Here is a 13,748-nt window from a genome sequence, read left to right on the forward strand (position 1 = left end):
CTTTTGATCAGTTCACAAACTCAGTTATTTGCATCATGCAATAAGAGAGTGTTGAGTTTACGTATAATATTTGTTAATGGCAGTGAACTGCTCTACTCTTAATCTAAAACTTTGTGAACATTATGTCTTTGCAGGCAAAGTCTCTCTATAGACGGATTCAGCTGTGATATTATTCTAAACACACACTTCAGCCAGAAAGTCTTCTCTGCATCCAAACCAGGAAACATGTCCTCTCCAGGAGGCCTGCTCTCAGCCCGAAGGTGCAGTCCGTATCCTCTGTGTAAAACCTTTGGACTCCTGGAGATGGGCAGGACCTCAGAGGAGAACAATGCTAAGCAGGTTAGCAAGCTTTAATATCATTAGAGTCAAGTGCATTACATGTATCTCAAAATATAATATAAATAGCACTTTAAGATTATATTAGATGTTATACTAGCCGTTTTAAACCCCTCAGTTTTATGACAGAAAATGTAATCAATTTAAAAAGTTGAACTCAGGACAGATAGAGTATGTTGTGTCGGCCTTTAACCATGATGTTTTACTCATGCTAATGTTGAATAATCCTATTAGGAGGTTTGTATCAAAATGAATTTAATATGGAATGTATACTATTAGAGTCATTTTCATGAATCTGTAGTAAAACACAGGTCAACTATTCAAACAACACTTTTATTTCCCTCAGGGATTGACAGTTTCTATTTACTCTATTTTTGTAGAGAAAAATAAAAAGTCTCATTGGACCCAAAGCGGTCACTGACAGGTTGTCTGATTTAGAAGTGGGATATCAGTGGGGTTAGTTTATGTCTTTCCTTGATGTCCTAAATTTGAAGTTCAATTTGCTTTGAGTCAATACAAATGAATTATCCAAGAAGCACATCTGACAGGTGTTAAGTAACTTCAGCTTCAGCCGTGCCAATATTTCTTCTTTTTGATTTTTCTCTCTCTCTTTTTTTCTTCTTTTAGGACTTTTTACTAGACAACGGAAGTAATATGGATATTTCACCTTGGCTTTGTAAAAATGTATAGTAGAATTATCATCAAATTAAAATAACATTTTACAAGAGCAGCGCCGTTATGAATTGTACGCACAACAGCCACACAAACCTAAGCTCTTTGAGAAGAAAGGAGTCTACCCGAACAGTTTGTCTCTAAATCAAAATAGAGCTCAGAACTGCAGCTCAAAATGATCTTTAGAAACAACCTTTCTTAGTTTCTTTGTTTATGTTTCAATTGTTTGGTGTAGTAGCTAGTTATTGCCATGACTATTTTCCAAATCCAAGTTTAATGTAGAAATCAGAAATACTTAATTAATCCCAGAGGGAAATTTGTTCTAATTAAACCAGAAACAGTTCATGTTTAAGATGCCGACACTACATTTAAAAAAAAAATCCCATTACCAGAATATCACTTTCTAAAACTCTTGCAGATGAATATTCTTCTAGTTAACTCATTGATAAATTGGATAATCGTTAAACCTCTTTGGTGAAATGCATCATTTCATTGAGTAAAGTCTTTTTGATTCCGTTTCTGACATTCAGGTTTCTACCTCTGATGCTCTGTGTGGCTTTGGGGGCTCGGGAGTTTTGACGAGACACTGCCTTTCTCTCCTGGAAGCAATTGAGGGGCTGGGTCAGGCCGGCTCTGTGGGGCAGGACGTGGAGGTGGTGGTCCAGAGAATTTATTCTACCCCCGTGCCAGACTCCTCCATCCTGAAGCCCAGAGTTCCCTTCAGGTCGTCCTCAGCTGCTCCCTCTTCAGAAAAAGGCAAAACAAGGTACTGTTGGACCAGCCTTCAGTTTGTCATTTGATGCCGGAAGAGTCTTTGGGGGGATAAAAATCACATTTTATCTGCTGTTTATGCGTCTCTCCCACAGTATGAATTACTCTTTTTGTGAAAATTGCATGCTGGTCTGAGGCCTTGAATGCTCCCCCTCCGTGGTACAATGTGTCTCAGTGGTCGAGCTATTGTTCACAGCGCAGCGGGCCCCACAAAGTGCTCATACTGTCTCCAGCCATATGGCATTGTTTGACAAAGGACACAAACATTTCTAATTGAATCCAGCTCCTCTGTGTGTGATTCTGGCCAATTCTCTGGAAAGACAACATGAGGTTTTGAGAATGTTTTGCACCAGCAACCCAGAGATGAATTAGTGCCCCCTCATAATCCACTGTGTGGAAGAGGTTTGCCGCTTCTTTCATTACCTTAATGCTCTAAAGCAGTGGTTCCCAAACCCTTTTCTGCTGGCCCCCCCTTTTGGCTGTATTCTGTGTTGATTGAGTTAACTGCAGAAAACCCTCTCACATAGGTAGGCTGTGGCAAAAGAAAGGAGAGTGGCTCTCTCTATTAACCACTGCTGTACAGGTGAAGCTGTGGGCGAGATACGACCGGTCATATTTTTTGTCTTTGTTTTAGTCTTTGTGATGTCTGGTCAATCAATCAATCAGTCCATCTTTATTCATATACTCATTGCTATATTACAAAGACCCAGCGTTAATCCATCATGAGTGTAGCACTTTAGCAACATCTTAGCAAAAGTTACAGTGGCAAGTAAAGAGACAGAAATGTTGGGAAAATTCAGTGTCATGACGAAAAGCCATCTACCGAGACTGTGCCGGGCGTGAAAGGGGAGATGGGATAAGATGCAGGAAGAGGGATAGGGGAACAAGGGGTGGGGGGGGGGCTTGTAGATTCATTGTCAGCCTTACATTTATGTGGAAGTCCTCTCTCAAAATTTGCCATGCTTTGCTGGTAGTGCAAAACAGTGTGCATTGTTTTATTTTTATTTTTTATGCCTAGCCGCGCCCCTCCCATTGTAGTAACCTTGAAACCCCCTTGGACACGAGCCCCACATGGGAATTATGACCAGTCATATTTTTTTTGTCTTTGTTTTAGTAGTTGTGATGTCTGGTAGAGATTCATTGTCAGCCTTACATTTACCGGTACCTAAAATCTAGAGCATGTCAGTCTTAACTTAAAGATAAAAATGCAGTAATAAGGTCAGGTTTGTTTTAGTATTGGTTTCTTCGGGACATAGCATTAATATTCACTGGAACAGAACACATTTGTTGGTTCTGAAATGAAAAGGCTATTCTGTTCTATTTGAAGAATACATGTCCATTTCTTTGTCATACATTAGAGTAAACTATGTTTCATATTGTTTTTGTAGAGATAGAAATTTTGATCCCCCTTCAACAAAACTACAGCAATAGTTAAAGTCTTGTTAAAAGACTCTCTGTTTGAGCTGTTTAAAGCTTCCTGTGTTATTGAAAGGACTTGGAGGTTTAGTCAAGTGGTCTTGTTTTTGTTAATGACTCATTGAATGTTCTACTTGAAGCAAATCCAGCGAATATGACCTGTGGTTGCCTGGCCCTCTGCAGGCATGTTGTTTTTGTCCTTTGCTGAGTAATAAAAGAAAAGCATGGGTTTCTGCGAGTCAAGCGGCGATGGAGGGGTACGCTGTGGTGAAGAGAGGAGAGCCCCGGTCAGCTGACGAGCAAACCGACTAAATGAGCGTCGTTGTAATATGACACTCACTCCTGCCATGCTGCTTTCGGTGCTGGTAAACAAACGCCGCCCTCTGACCGGAAACTCGCCTACTTTTTCTTCCGTTTCAAACTAAACCAGATTAAACAGGTTTGTTTTGTAGTGAAGGGCCACAGGCAGGGCAGGGTTTAAGAGGTTATCTCAAGGAGTTGAGTTCTAAACATCAGAGTGACCCCACATGTGTATTTTGACAGATTTAAACTGGACATTGTTTTATTTTTTTAATCTCTAGTTTTGTATGATTTACCAGCCTTTCTCTACATTTTATTTTATATATCAACACATTGTTTTTTTAAATGACTTATGTGCCTTACACACTTATCAGTTTGAATGTTTTTTATGAGTTGGTTTGGTCTGAATATCTGAGCAGAAATAACAACATTCAGCACATTGTGTTGTTATAGTACTTTTCCAGGATGCATGTCTGCTCTGTGGAGAGGAGAGGGTAGTTTACTTGGCAGCTCGCTGGCCCCATTCTGTATAAAGACAAGGACAGTGTGTACCTCTAATGTTGTGTCCCCACTCCCCAGCCTCTATGACTCACTCCCCTGGTCAGCGTGCTTATTTGATCCATTTGTTGTTTAGCCACTGCGTTAACACACACAGGGGAGAGAGACGCCAGCATGATATTTATGCCTGAAGAAGATGTTAAATTCCCGTAAATCCACAATAGAATAAACAAGAAGATTAACTGTTTGCAGGAAGTAAGGAGAGTTGTGTTTTTTTCTCTGCGGAGAGGGAACACAATGTGCTGCAGGGATCCTGTTACAACCATGTTTATCACTCTGCGTGCACTGATTGGTGGACAACACATAGTAAGGAGTGCTGCCTGTCCACCCCCAACCAATGAGGCCTCTCTGCTGTATTCTTAATGTGTGGGTCACTTACTCCCTGCGTTGCCAAGAAATGTGCGTGGGCTTGCATGTGCACACTGTGTGCGCGTGCGTTCGTGTGTGTGTGTTTGCACAGGCTCAGCGGATCGTAGTTCCTGGAAGAAAACCTGAGTTGCTGAGAATTTTGTGGTGGTTCACAAAAACAAATTCCTCCAAACTGTCTGTGACTGAAACTGTAACTGAAACTGGCCAATAGCAGAGATTTTTTGGGGAGTGAGGGGTCACTTTTTGAGGAAGTAGGGACTTAAACTGCTAAAAGAAGGAACTGGATTTTTTTGTGGAGAGGAGTGGAGGGGAGGGGGGTGTTGTTATCAAGATGGTACCACCACAAGTCTCATCTTGTTTTTATTGTCTATCTGTCAAAAAGTCATACCAGATTTCTCACTATAATTCTTTCAAGTTCAGACAAGCTTCACTAAAAGAGAAAGTGTTCTTAAATTCTCACCAAAGACAACTTAGGCAGCTGTATTCTTGCTGTAGGCAAAGTCGTGTATTGACTGATTGACTGGTTTAGGACAGTTTCATAAGAATGGCTGTAGTATACTTCTTCTTTCACATTAAGGATTAAATACAAAATACAGTGTATTTAATTTAGTTTATTATTTAGCAGATAAAATGTGTGATTTATTTAATGGACTAGATATATCTTCACGCTCATTTTCTTCTGTAGTCCACCCAACATGCCCAAGTTACAAATAGAAAAGTAAATCAGTTGTAGAAAATTAAAGATGTGCACACGATAACATATAATAAAAAAACTAGAAAAAACATCAACAAAGCAAACTACATTAACAACCATCCTGAAGCAACCAACAGGCAAAACATAGAATTAAGATGCTATATCGTTCTAATTATTAACAATATACAGTCAAATATTTTTATTAAAATGTCTAAAAAGACAATACATATGTCCAAGGCTACATGGCATATGCACAATGATGTGTAAGATATTAAAAAGGGAAATTCGTCATTCTGATTTGTAAGTATTTAGTGGAATAAATGACAACAATTGTATTATCATTAATATTCTTGCTTCATACACTTCGACTCCAAAGAAGTTATTAAGCCGAATAAGTGTTTCCACCACAACACATCAGTCAAAAATGTAAAAAAGATGTTATAAAGTAGCACCTTCATGGCTCCTTTTATTTAAGAGGGGTTTATTTTCGGACATCTGTCTATCACTCACCTTAAGTAAGCATCATTATTTCTTCTTAGAAGTATCTGAGCCTGTCCTCCTTTCAGGAATGAGATTCTTCCTGAGGCATTTTCTTTTCTGACTTGGACAAACAAAGAGTCCTGAGTTGATAAAAACCATCCGTGGTTCAGGTTTGCTCACTTTGCTTGACATCTTTAACTCATGCACTTGTGTTTACAGATCTGTAAACGAAAAATCTACAGAAACCAGTCGAGCATGTTCAAAATGTGTTGTTGTTTTAACGAGGTGTCAAGGTCTGATTTTAGATTTGGAAGAAAGCAGAGAACTGAGAATAATCTTGGTTAAAAGTTTGACCTGTGCCATAAAAAGTCATGTCAGGAATGTTATTTAGACATCTATTTCCAGATCTCCCAGAACAAACACAGACAGACACAGTGTTTACCAACAGAGGACATTTATAGGCCCAATCAGGTGGTGGCAAACAGTCTCAAAACTTTCCCAATGTCTGGGATGTGCGCATGCATGCACATGCATGATGGGCACGCTGACAATCCTCCTCCCTACTCCTTTTTTTTTTTTTTTTTTTACTTCATATCTCGCCTCCTCTTCTTTCCTGGCCGTTGCTTGTCTAACCATGGGATATGAACTGTACTGTTTACTCTCAGGGCTGGTACAGGGCCGTGTCTGGGCTTGACTGGCTCAGATACTGGATCCTGTAGCATTTCCAGCTCCGAGCTTGCTGGGAGTAGCAGAGAGCAGGACTACACAGCAGTTCACTCCCTCACAACTTTGTAGGCTAAAGGTCTTCTCTGTCAGCAGCAGCCTGTCAAACCGGCCACCAGCATTATCACTTCTAAATGTCAGTGCTAAGTTCTTCACTGTGTACATTAGTGTGTCTCTGGGAGCAGATCTTCTTTCAATTATATAGCTTAGTTTTTGATTATTTTATTTAAAAAAGCTTGTAGTCCAGCCATTTTGAATGTATTATTGTTGATGTGTATTGTTAATTGTCTAGTTACTCTTGCAAATCCAGCTGCAACAGAGTACTAAACAAACCAAGACAAAGTCATACAGAGGAGAGTGTTGCAGGTTCTGAGAATCCTGATGAATTCACTCAAACATCCATCTCAACTAGCTCGTTTCTTTTGAAAGACTACTTAGCTGCTATAAAACTTTAGACCACCTATCATTTTTTTTTAAGATTTATTTTTTGGCTTTTTGTGCCTTTTAATGGAGAGATAGGACAGTGGATAGAGTTGGAAATCAGGGAGAGAGAGAGTGGGGAACGACATGCGGGAAAAGGAGCCGCAGGTGGGATTCAAACCTGGACTGTCCGCTTGGAGGGCCACAGCCTCCATACATGGGGCACGCGCACTAACCACTGCCCCACCTGGCCCCATAAACCACCTATTTGAACAACTTTTGGTCCATGTAGGTTCTAAAGCTAATAAACACAAAGGTCAGTTTTGGCCTTATTTATGAGTAGGGAGGGTTCAAAGGTCAGTGTGCTTTTACTTTTTGTGATGAAAACAATCACGTCTTTTTTCTGCTACTTTTGAAAAATCCAGGCATTTGTCAACAAAAATGTGGTTACAAAAAGTCTAAGCTTTAACAATGTGCTTTAAAGAGCCCATATTATGCCCTTTTTGGGGTTCGTATATTTAATCTATGTACCTACTTTTGTACGTTCACAATAGCTAAAGTCCGAAAAAAGTGTCTGTTTTCATGTACTGCTCCTTCTTGCTCCCTCTACGCTCTGAGTCCGTCAGCTACGCTCTGCTGAGCCCACACTGTTAGACCCCACGTGGGCCAAGTCTGCTCTGATTGGTCTGCTGATCCGCGCTGTCGTTATTGGTCAGTTGCTCAGCACGCGTCTCGGAAATTTCATCATGAGCTGCAGGGCTTGCCACAACGAGCCAATGGGCTTAGATCAGTGATCTCACACTGACAATGACGTCGCACTGACAAATTTTTATCGAGGGGGGCTAGAACCGAGCGTTACATGCAGCTAATGCTACAGCTAACAGGAGGACGTAGGAGAAGCCGCGTTTCCTCGGACTTTGAATTTTTGCACATAGATGTGCCTAAACATGCACAGGAAAACACACTAAAGGGCATATAAAACCAGAAAAAGCATAATATGGGACCTTTAAAAGTCACAGGAAAAGAAGTTGTAGCTTGCAAATAATAATAATTTATTGAGAACCGCAAATATTGAGTGTGTCTGTCTTTAAGGTCAGTAGGGTGACTGTGCATGTGTGGCGTGTTGTGAAGCAAACTGTAACAATGTCCAAAATGTACAAATGTGGAGGATGTCCATGTGGCATGAGAGAGAGAGAGCCACCCATGGGGCTGGGCTTTAATTCCCTGAGAGCAACAGGCCCAGGTGCTCTAGACTGGACCAGGCAAATCCTCTAGGAACAGGGAGACAGAACTGATTAGTAATAGCCTGTTTATACACAAGGCAGTGACTGTCACATGTATTTTTATGGGATGTGGAACAGAATATGTTTGTGAGGGCCTGAGATGGTTTCAGCTCACTCAATGTGTTTGACTTAGTAAATACAACGCTGTGCACAGCTAAAGATGACCCTTACAGGTGTTGTTCTTTTAACAGGAGGTGAATAATGGAGTAACTAAGACATCTTTATGATATATTAAGAAAACACCTGGTACTATGAATTGATTTGCTTGCTATTACCACTTGCTCTCACTATCACTGTGGCTTACAGTCCAGTCTCTGTTTATGTGATGTGGCAGGTTCATTACTTATTGGATACACTTTAAAAAAAACAACTTAAGTACAAGACGAGTGATCAAAAATAATGAATATAACAATAAATAACTAAAAACATAAAGACATGTAGACAAGATTTACATTTGGAGAGTGCAGCCTTTTAATTCACTTTACCATGATTAAAATGTTAGCTTCAAATCAGCCTTATTTGGTTTCTGCATATGATCTGATGTTGTTATTTGTTTCTCCTCAGGCTCTGTGTGCTTGTCCAAGACAGCTTCGGGATGTTTAGCGAGATCCAGCTCCACCTCCTGCCTTGCAAGGAAGACCTCCACCAGTACATCCACATGTGGCAGGGGAGGACCTGTGTGCTGAAAGGCATTAAAGTGGTGCAGCGGGTCACTCGAGAAAGGTGAGACCTGCACAGTCGTCCATCCCTCTAAGCCTTTGTAGCTTTTCACCTGTATTTCAGTTCACAGCCATGGTTAAACTTCAGTAAGGTTATCTTTCCTTTTAGCCCCGGGTGAATTCAGGTGATAGATGGGTGCTGATATGAAATGCTGGTGCTGAAGAGGCACAGAGCCTCAAGCTGAATCATCCAGCATATGTGGAATGATGGCTTTAGTGCCTAATGTGTGGATCTCCAGTTTCGCAAACCACAACAAATTACCCATTTTTATCCTTGAATGCCCTTTTCAAACATCAACACACACACACACACACTGACAATACAATGTGATTTTAATGTGAGCTGATATGTATTTGATTATGCTGCTCAGCCAGCAATGCAACAGTGTTTACATGTAAGGTGATACCAAAGTGAACACTCAGTGTCCCTCATGAGTTTCCATAGTCAGGATCCCAGATTAGAAGCAGTTAGATGAACTGACATGGGAACGTTTAGAGACGGGGTTGGGGGTATGTTTACATCTCTGGTGGTTTCAATTCCACCACAGCCTATAATGTCAAAGGAGGTTGTCTGCAGTCACACTGTGATGGGCTATCTTCAGTGCTTGCACATGGGCTGTCATATGTGCTCATGTGGGAAAACATGTGGGTCCAGCTGGTGTAAATAAGGCATTTATTTTTAGCCACTCAGATTCTTAGAGTTAGTAAATATTGGACATTTTATCACACCATTAAAAACCTTAGCCACTGATACCTTAGTAATTTGAGTGGTTAGCATTATTTGAATGGTTAATATAGAGCTACAAAAAGGCAACTGTTAGCTTAGCTTAGCGTGATGACTGAAAGTAAAGGAAAGAGATACCCTGCCTCCGTCCAAAGTAGACAAAACATACATTTAAGCTTACTGATTAACCTGCTTTTAAAAAACACTCCAGGGAGTCAAAAAGTTTGACAATTACTAGTTTAGCCTCAGGTTGTCATTTTCACGACTTTGTTTGACACAGCGTAAACTAGCTGGATGTTGTATGTTAATACAGATTTAAAGGTGCTGGTGGGTGGATTGAAACCTTTTATGAGCCACTTGTTCCCCCCTGATTACGGTCAAGCTACATTTTGCACAACTGGAACTTTTTACGCAGCGTACACATGCTAGCTGCTGTCAGTCTTCTCTTTTTTCACAAAGTGTTTATCTCAATGTTTAACAATAACAGTGTAGTTTATGAGAGAAGATGGGTTTTAAAACTAATAATCAAAGAGCACTCTGGCACATTTATGATTAGTGTCCAATCAATATTGTCCTTATTGTAAGCGCTGCAGCTCTTTAAAGAGAGAGACATTTGACAATTGTTTTCTAAATGTACTGCTGTTTAGTAGCCTTTATTTTTTCATTCTACTTCTGTGTTTATTGTTCAAATCAACAAAAAAAACAAGACAGGTTCTTTGTTAGTGTGAACCTGCTTGGCAATAAACCCGATTCTGGCATTGATTCTGATCTTTTAAAGCATAAAAAGTTTCACTAACATTTTCTGCACTTATGTTGAGGCTCAGTGTCGCACTAGGTTGAATGGGTCCTGTTTTGTCGTTACTCACCCTCGAGTAGGCGTCACTGGACTTGAACGGGCTGCAGAACCAGTTCCACACAAAGAAACCCTGATTACAGGCTGACTAACAGGTTGTTAACCAGTGACTGATATGGCAGCAAACATGGATGAACGAGTACCACTGACCGCGCCCCCCCCCCCACCCCCCCTAAACTCAACAAGTACTTCTTAGAAAAGAGACATGAGACCAGCACGTCTCCTCCTGCTGGAATTACTGCTTGTGACTTCCAGTACCAAAAGCAAATCATGTATGATCTGATTTCAATCTTTCGTCCCTGAGATTAAGAAAGTGATAAAAGAAGTTAAGTATCATTTTATAAACATGCTCGATCAAATCCCTTGTAATTGGCCTATTAAACCTTGTTATTTTAGCTCCACAATAAGATTGTGTATTACATAGGGTGTGAGCACTGTTCCCTCCCACAACCATCGGTGTCTCAGAACCCGCTTGTAAAAACAGTTTTTGTGTATATCTGCTCTGCCAGCCCGAGCATGCTGTCTGTTAATACTTAATGACAAAGATTACATTTGAAAATTCATCTTCGAATGGAAGTGAAACTGGCTCTCAGAGCTTTCCCTCAGAGTCCCTTATTCACAAGTTTCTTCCTCCTATCTTCTCACCCTCTGCAGTGCCTCCTCTTTACTCTTTTTTTTTTTTTGTGTCTCACTTCAGGCGCTCAAGGCTTTTCAGCTTGATAGACAGCATGTGGTCCCCAGTGATGCCCCTTAAAGATCACGGAAACACCCCCAGTACGTCCACTGTAAGTCCTTACTTGGTTTGGGATATATATTCTTATTTTAATTATATAATAAGTTATGAAGCTGCAACTTATGATTCTGTTATTTTTAAGTTAATCTTCCGAAAATTGTCCTTATTGATTTGTTGTCAGAGAATTGTGAAAAATGCCCTTGATGATTTCCTGAAACCCCTCATGAATAATGACATCAGATCGCTTGCCTTTCCAAGGAAAATCCCCAGAGCCTCATTCAGAAGTCATTCAGATTTATAATCACATGAAAGAATGAAAAGCAACAAATCCCTCCTTTTTTAACTTGAATACCTTTAATTCTCGCCTCTCTTGAGATTAAAACGGAAATGTCCACCCGCTAAACAAACTACAATCTGAGGTGAATGTGAAACCAGTTATGCTAACATGCAGAAAACTGTGATTGTCCCGAGAGGCCGCAACACGCTGCAAAATACAACAACAATCACAAAGATAGAAGTCCTTTAAATGTAGGAAACACGTTCAACCCGTTTTACAACTGAAAATCTTGGAAAGAAATAAAACGTGCAAAACTGACAAGTTGACCACAAAATTTAGCAGAACACGTTGTGCTGCAAAAACAGAAAACACATGCAACACAGGAACACATTGGTTTGTCATTTTTTCTTTTTTTTCTTGTAAAAATATGATGAGAAAAATGGCAATGTGGGGCACATGGGCTCTTGAGAATACAACTCAGTTGAAATATGTCTAAATAAATAGTTCTGGGGGAAAACTGGGTGTCGACAAGCTGCCATTATTGCGTTGGTGTCTCCCTACAACATCTGTGAGTCGGATTTCAAGCTGTACTGAGCAGTGAACAATTTTTTACTTTTTACATAATGTGCCTAAAAACATGAAGAAGAACCTGTGGAGTTCTCAGCTGCTTTTACAGTTGTGACAAACCATAACTTTTGGGGGCGGGGGGGGACTTCACTATGAGCCCCCCTTTGTTTGAGATCAGACTCTTGACATGGAGAATTAAGATTTTCTATAGACTATAAATAGTATAACTATTGGTCGATTAATTAAATGATGTCTAATATAAAGTTCCTGTACTAGCCATGATACCATGTAATAGCTATCAACCAGTAGCATTAGCATTAAAAAAAAGAAAGAAAATATGTGCTTGCTGAATATCTAGTGAAACGTAATTCACAATGCAACTAGTGTTTGATGACAACATGCATGGTGTTAATTGATTTTTGCTAACTAGCTAGTTGAGATGTTCAGTTACACAGCACTTCATTACAAACATGTAGCAGATGGTCAAGTTTGATCTCTATGTCTCCAAACCATGTCTTATATTTCTAATTGAATCAAGTTAAGATGGCCAGATTAAGGTACCTTCATCAGCAGCTGTCTGATGTTTTTAACCCAACTAGCTACGCTGCTGTAACAGCCAGCAGGACTGCAGGCAGCAGGAGATGCTGAAATGCCACCACCATCACTAAGTGGTGGTGCCCACAAAAACCATCAGATTCATTGTATTTTCCTCTAACAGGCAGATTTAATCCACACATCTTGTCTTTATAGGAACGTAAGCCTGCAGGTTCAGCTCCCAGTTTCTGCTACCTGCTGTCTGGAGAGGAGAGCTCAGTTGAACCCTCTGAAGAGCAGAATGTGTCCCCGCTTTACCTTCCCAGCACATTTCAAACACTGCAAGACATACTGCAGGTCAACAGTTTCTCACACACACAGAATTTTCTTTTGTTGTAATTTGCAGCAGATCTTGATAACTTATCTTGAGTAGATTGATCTCAAAGCTGTTTTTTTTCTCTCTTTTCAGAGCAAGAATAAAACCTGTCGCTGCAGCTTTGTTGCAACTGTCATATACAAGAGAATAAAGGAGGTACTTCTCTCTCTTTTTTATTTTAGGGGAAATACTGATTTATTATGAGTACAGTCTTAATTACATAATAAAATATGTCCTGTAGAGCTAGTCATCTTTCTCAGATCATTTGAACCAACTAACAGATAAGATTGAGCTCTGACGCAGAGAGCAGCTTTCATATCGCCGTGTGTATGACAATCTGGGCTTAAGAGTTCTTTAACATTGATTGATGGGACCTTTAGACTTTGACCACGGTGAGATAGCAGCTCTCAACAGAGTGATGGACTTTGCCACATGCTCACACCACCTCTCCATGTTGTTGTACTAGTAACCAGCATAGTGTGTAGCACTAGCCTGTTTAATGAATAATCTAAAACCAAAAGTCATGTCCCAGGTTCTTTGACACATAATGTGTCCTTGGTGCGGTTTTGCTGCGTAATATTTCTTCTAAGCTGTTTGTTTCTAGGTTATTCTATGTGACATGTTCTCAATTATCCCCCTCTTTGTGTGCCTTTCTGTTTCTGGAGCAGAGCTGTGATGTAGGCCACGGTGAGGTTTGGTTGGTGCTGACAGACCCCAGTCTTCAGGAGGAGCAGCCTGAGAGGCCGTGCAGGCGAACAGTGGCCCTGTGTGTGAGCGCTTCTTGTGTGCTCACTTCCTCTGTCGTCAAAGCCCTTAGTTCCCCCGGCGCCTGTCGCATGTCATTTAGAGATGCCATCAAAGAACATGGTAGAGTTTTATTCACACCTGAAATACCATCCAACACTTGTCTTATCTGGGGGTCTTATCCCATTCTTTGTGTACA

General features: G+C 40.4%; 1 protein-coding gene across 1 annotated transcript in view; it reads left to right on the forward strand.

The window, feature by feature from the left end:
* spidr (scaffold protein involved in DNA repair) overlaps positions 1–13,748 on the forward strand; it is a 31,819-nt gene that overhangs the window by 13,409 nt on the left and 4,662 nt on the right. Inside the window, exons 9-15 of the mRNA XM_061044872.1 lie at positions 135–339; positions 1,539–1,774; positions 8,587–8,745; positions 11,016–11,103; positions 12,646–12,786; positions 12,899–12,961; positions 13,474–13,672. Coding sequence (XP_060900855.1) covers positions 135–339; positions 1,539–1,774; positions 8,587–8,745; positions 11,016–11,103; positions 12,646–12,786; positions 12,899–12,961; positions 13,474–13,672 — 1,091 coding nt within the window. The remainder of the gene's footprint in view (positions 1–134; positions 340–1,538; positions 1,775–8,586; positions 8,746–11,015; positions 11,104–12,645; positions 12,787–12,898; positions 12,962–13,473; positions 13,673–13,748) is intronic.

Source organism: Labrus mixtus, chromosome 8 (genome assembly GCF_963584025.1).
Source record: "Labrus mixtus chromosome 8, fLabMix1.1, whole genome shotgun sequence".
Lineage (NCBI taxonomy): Eukaryota > Metazoa > Chordata > Actinopteri > Labriformes > Labridae > Labrus > Labrus mixtus.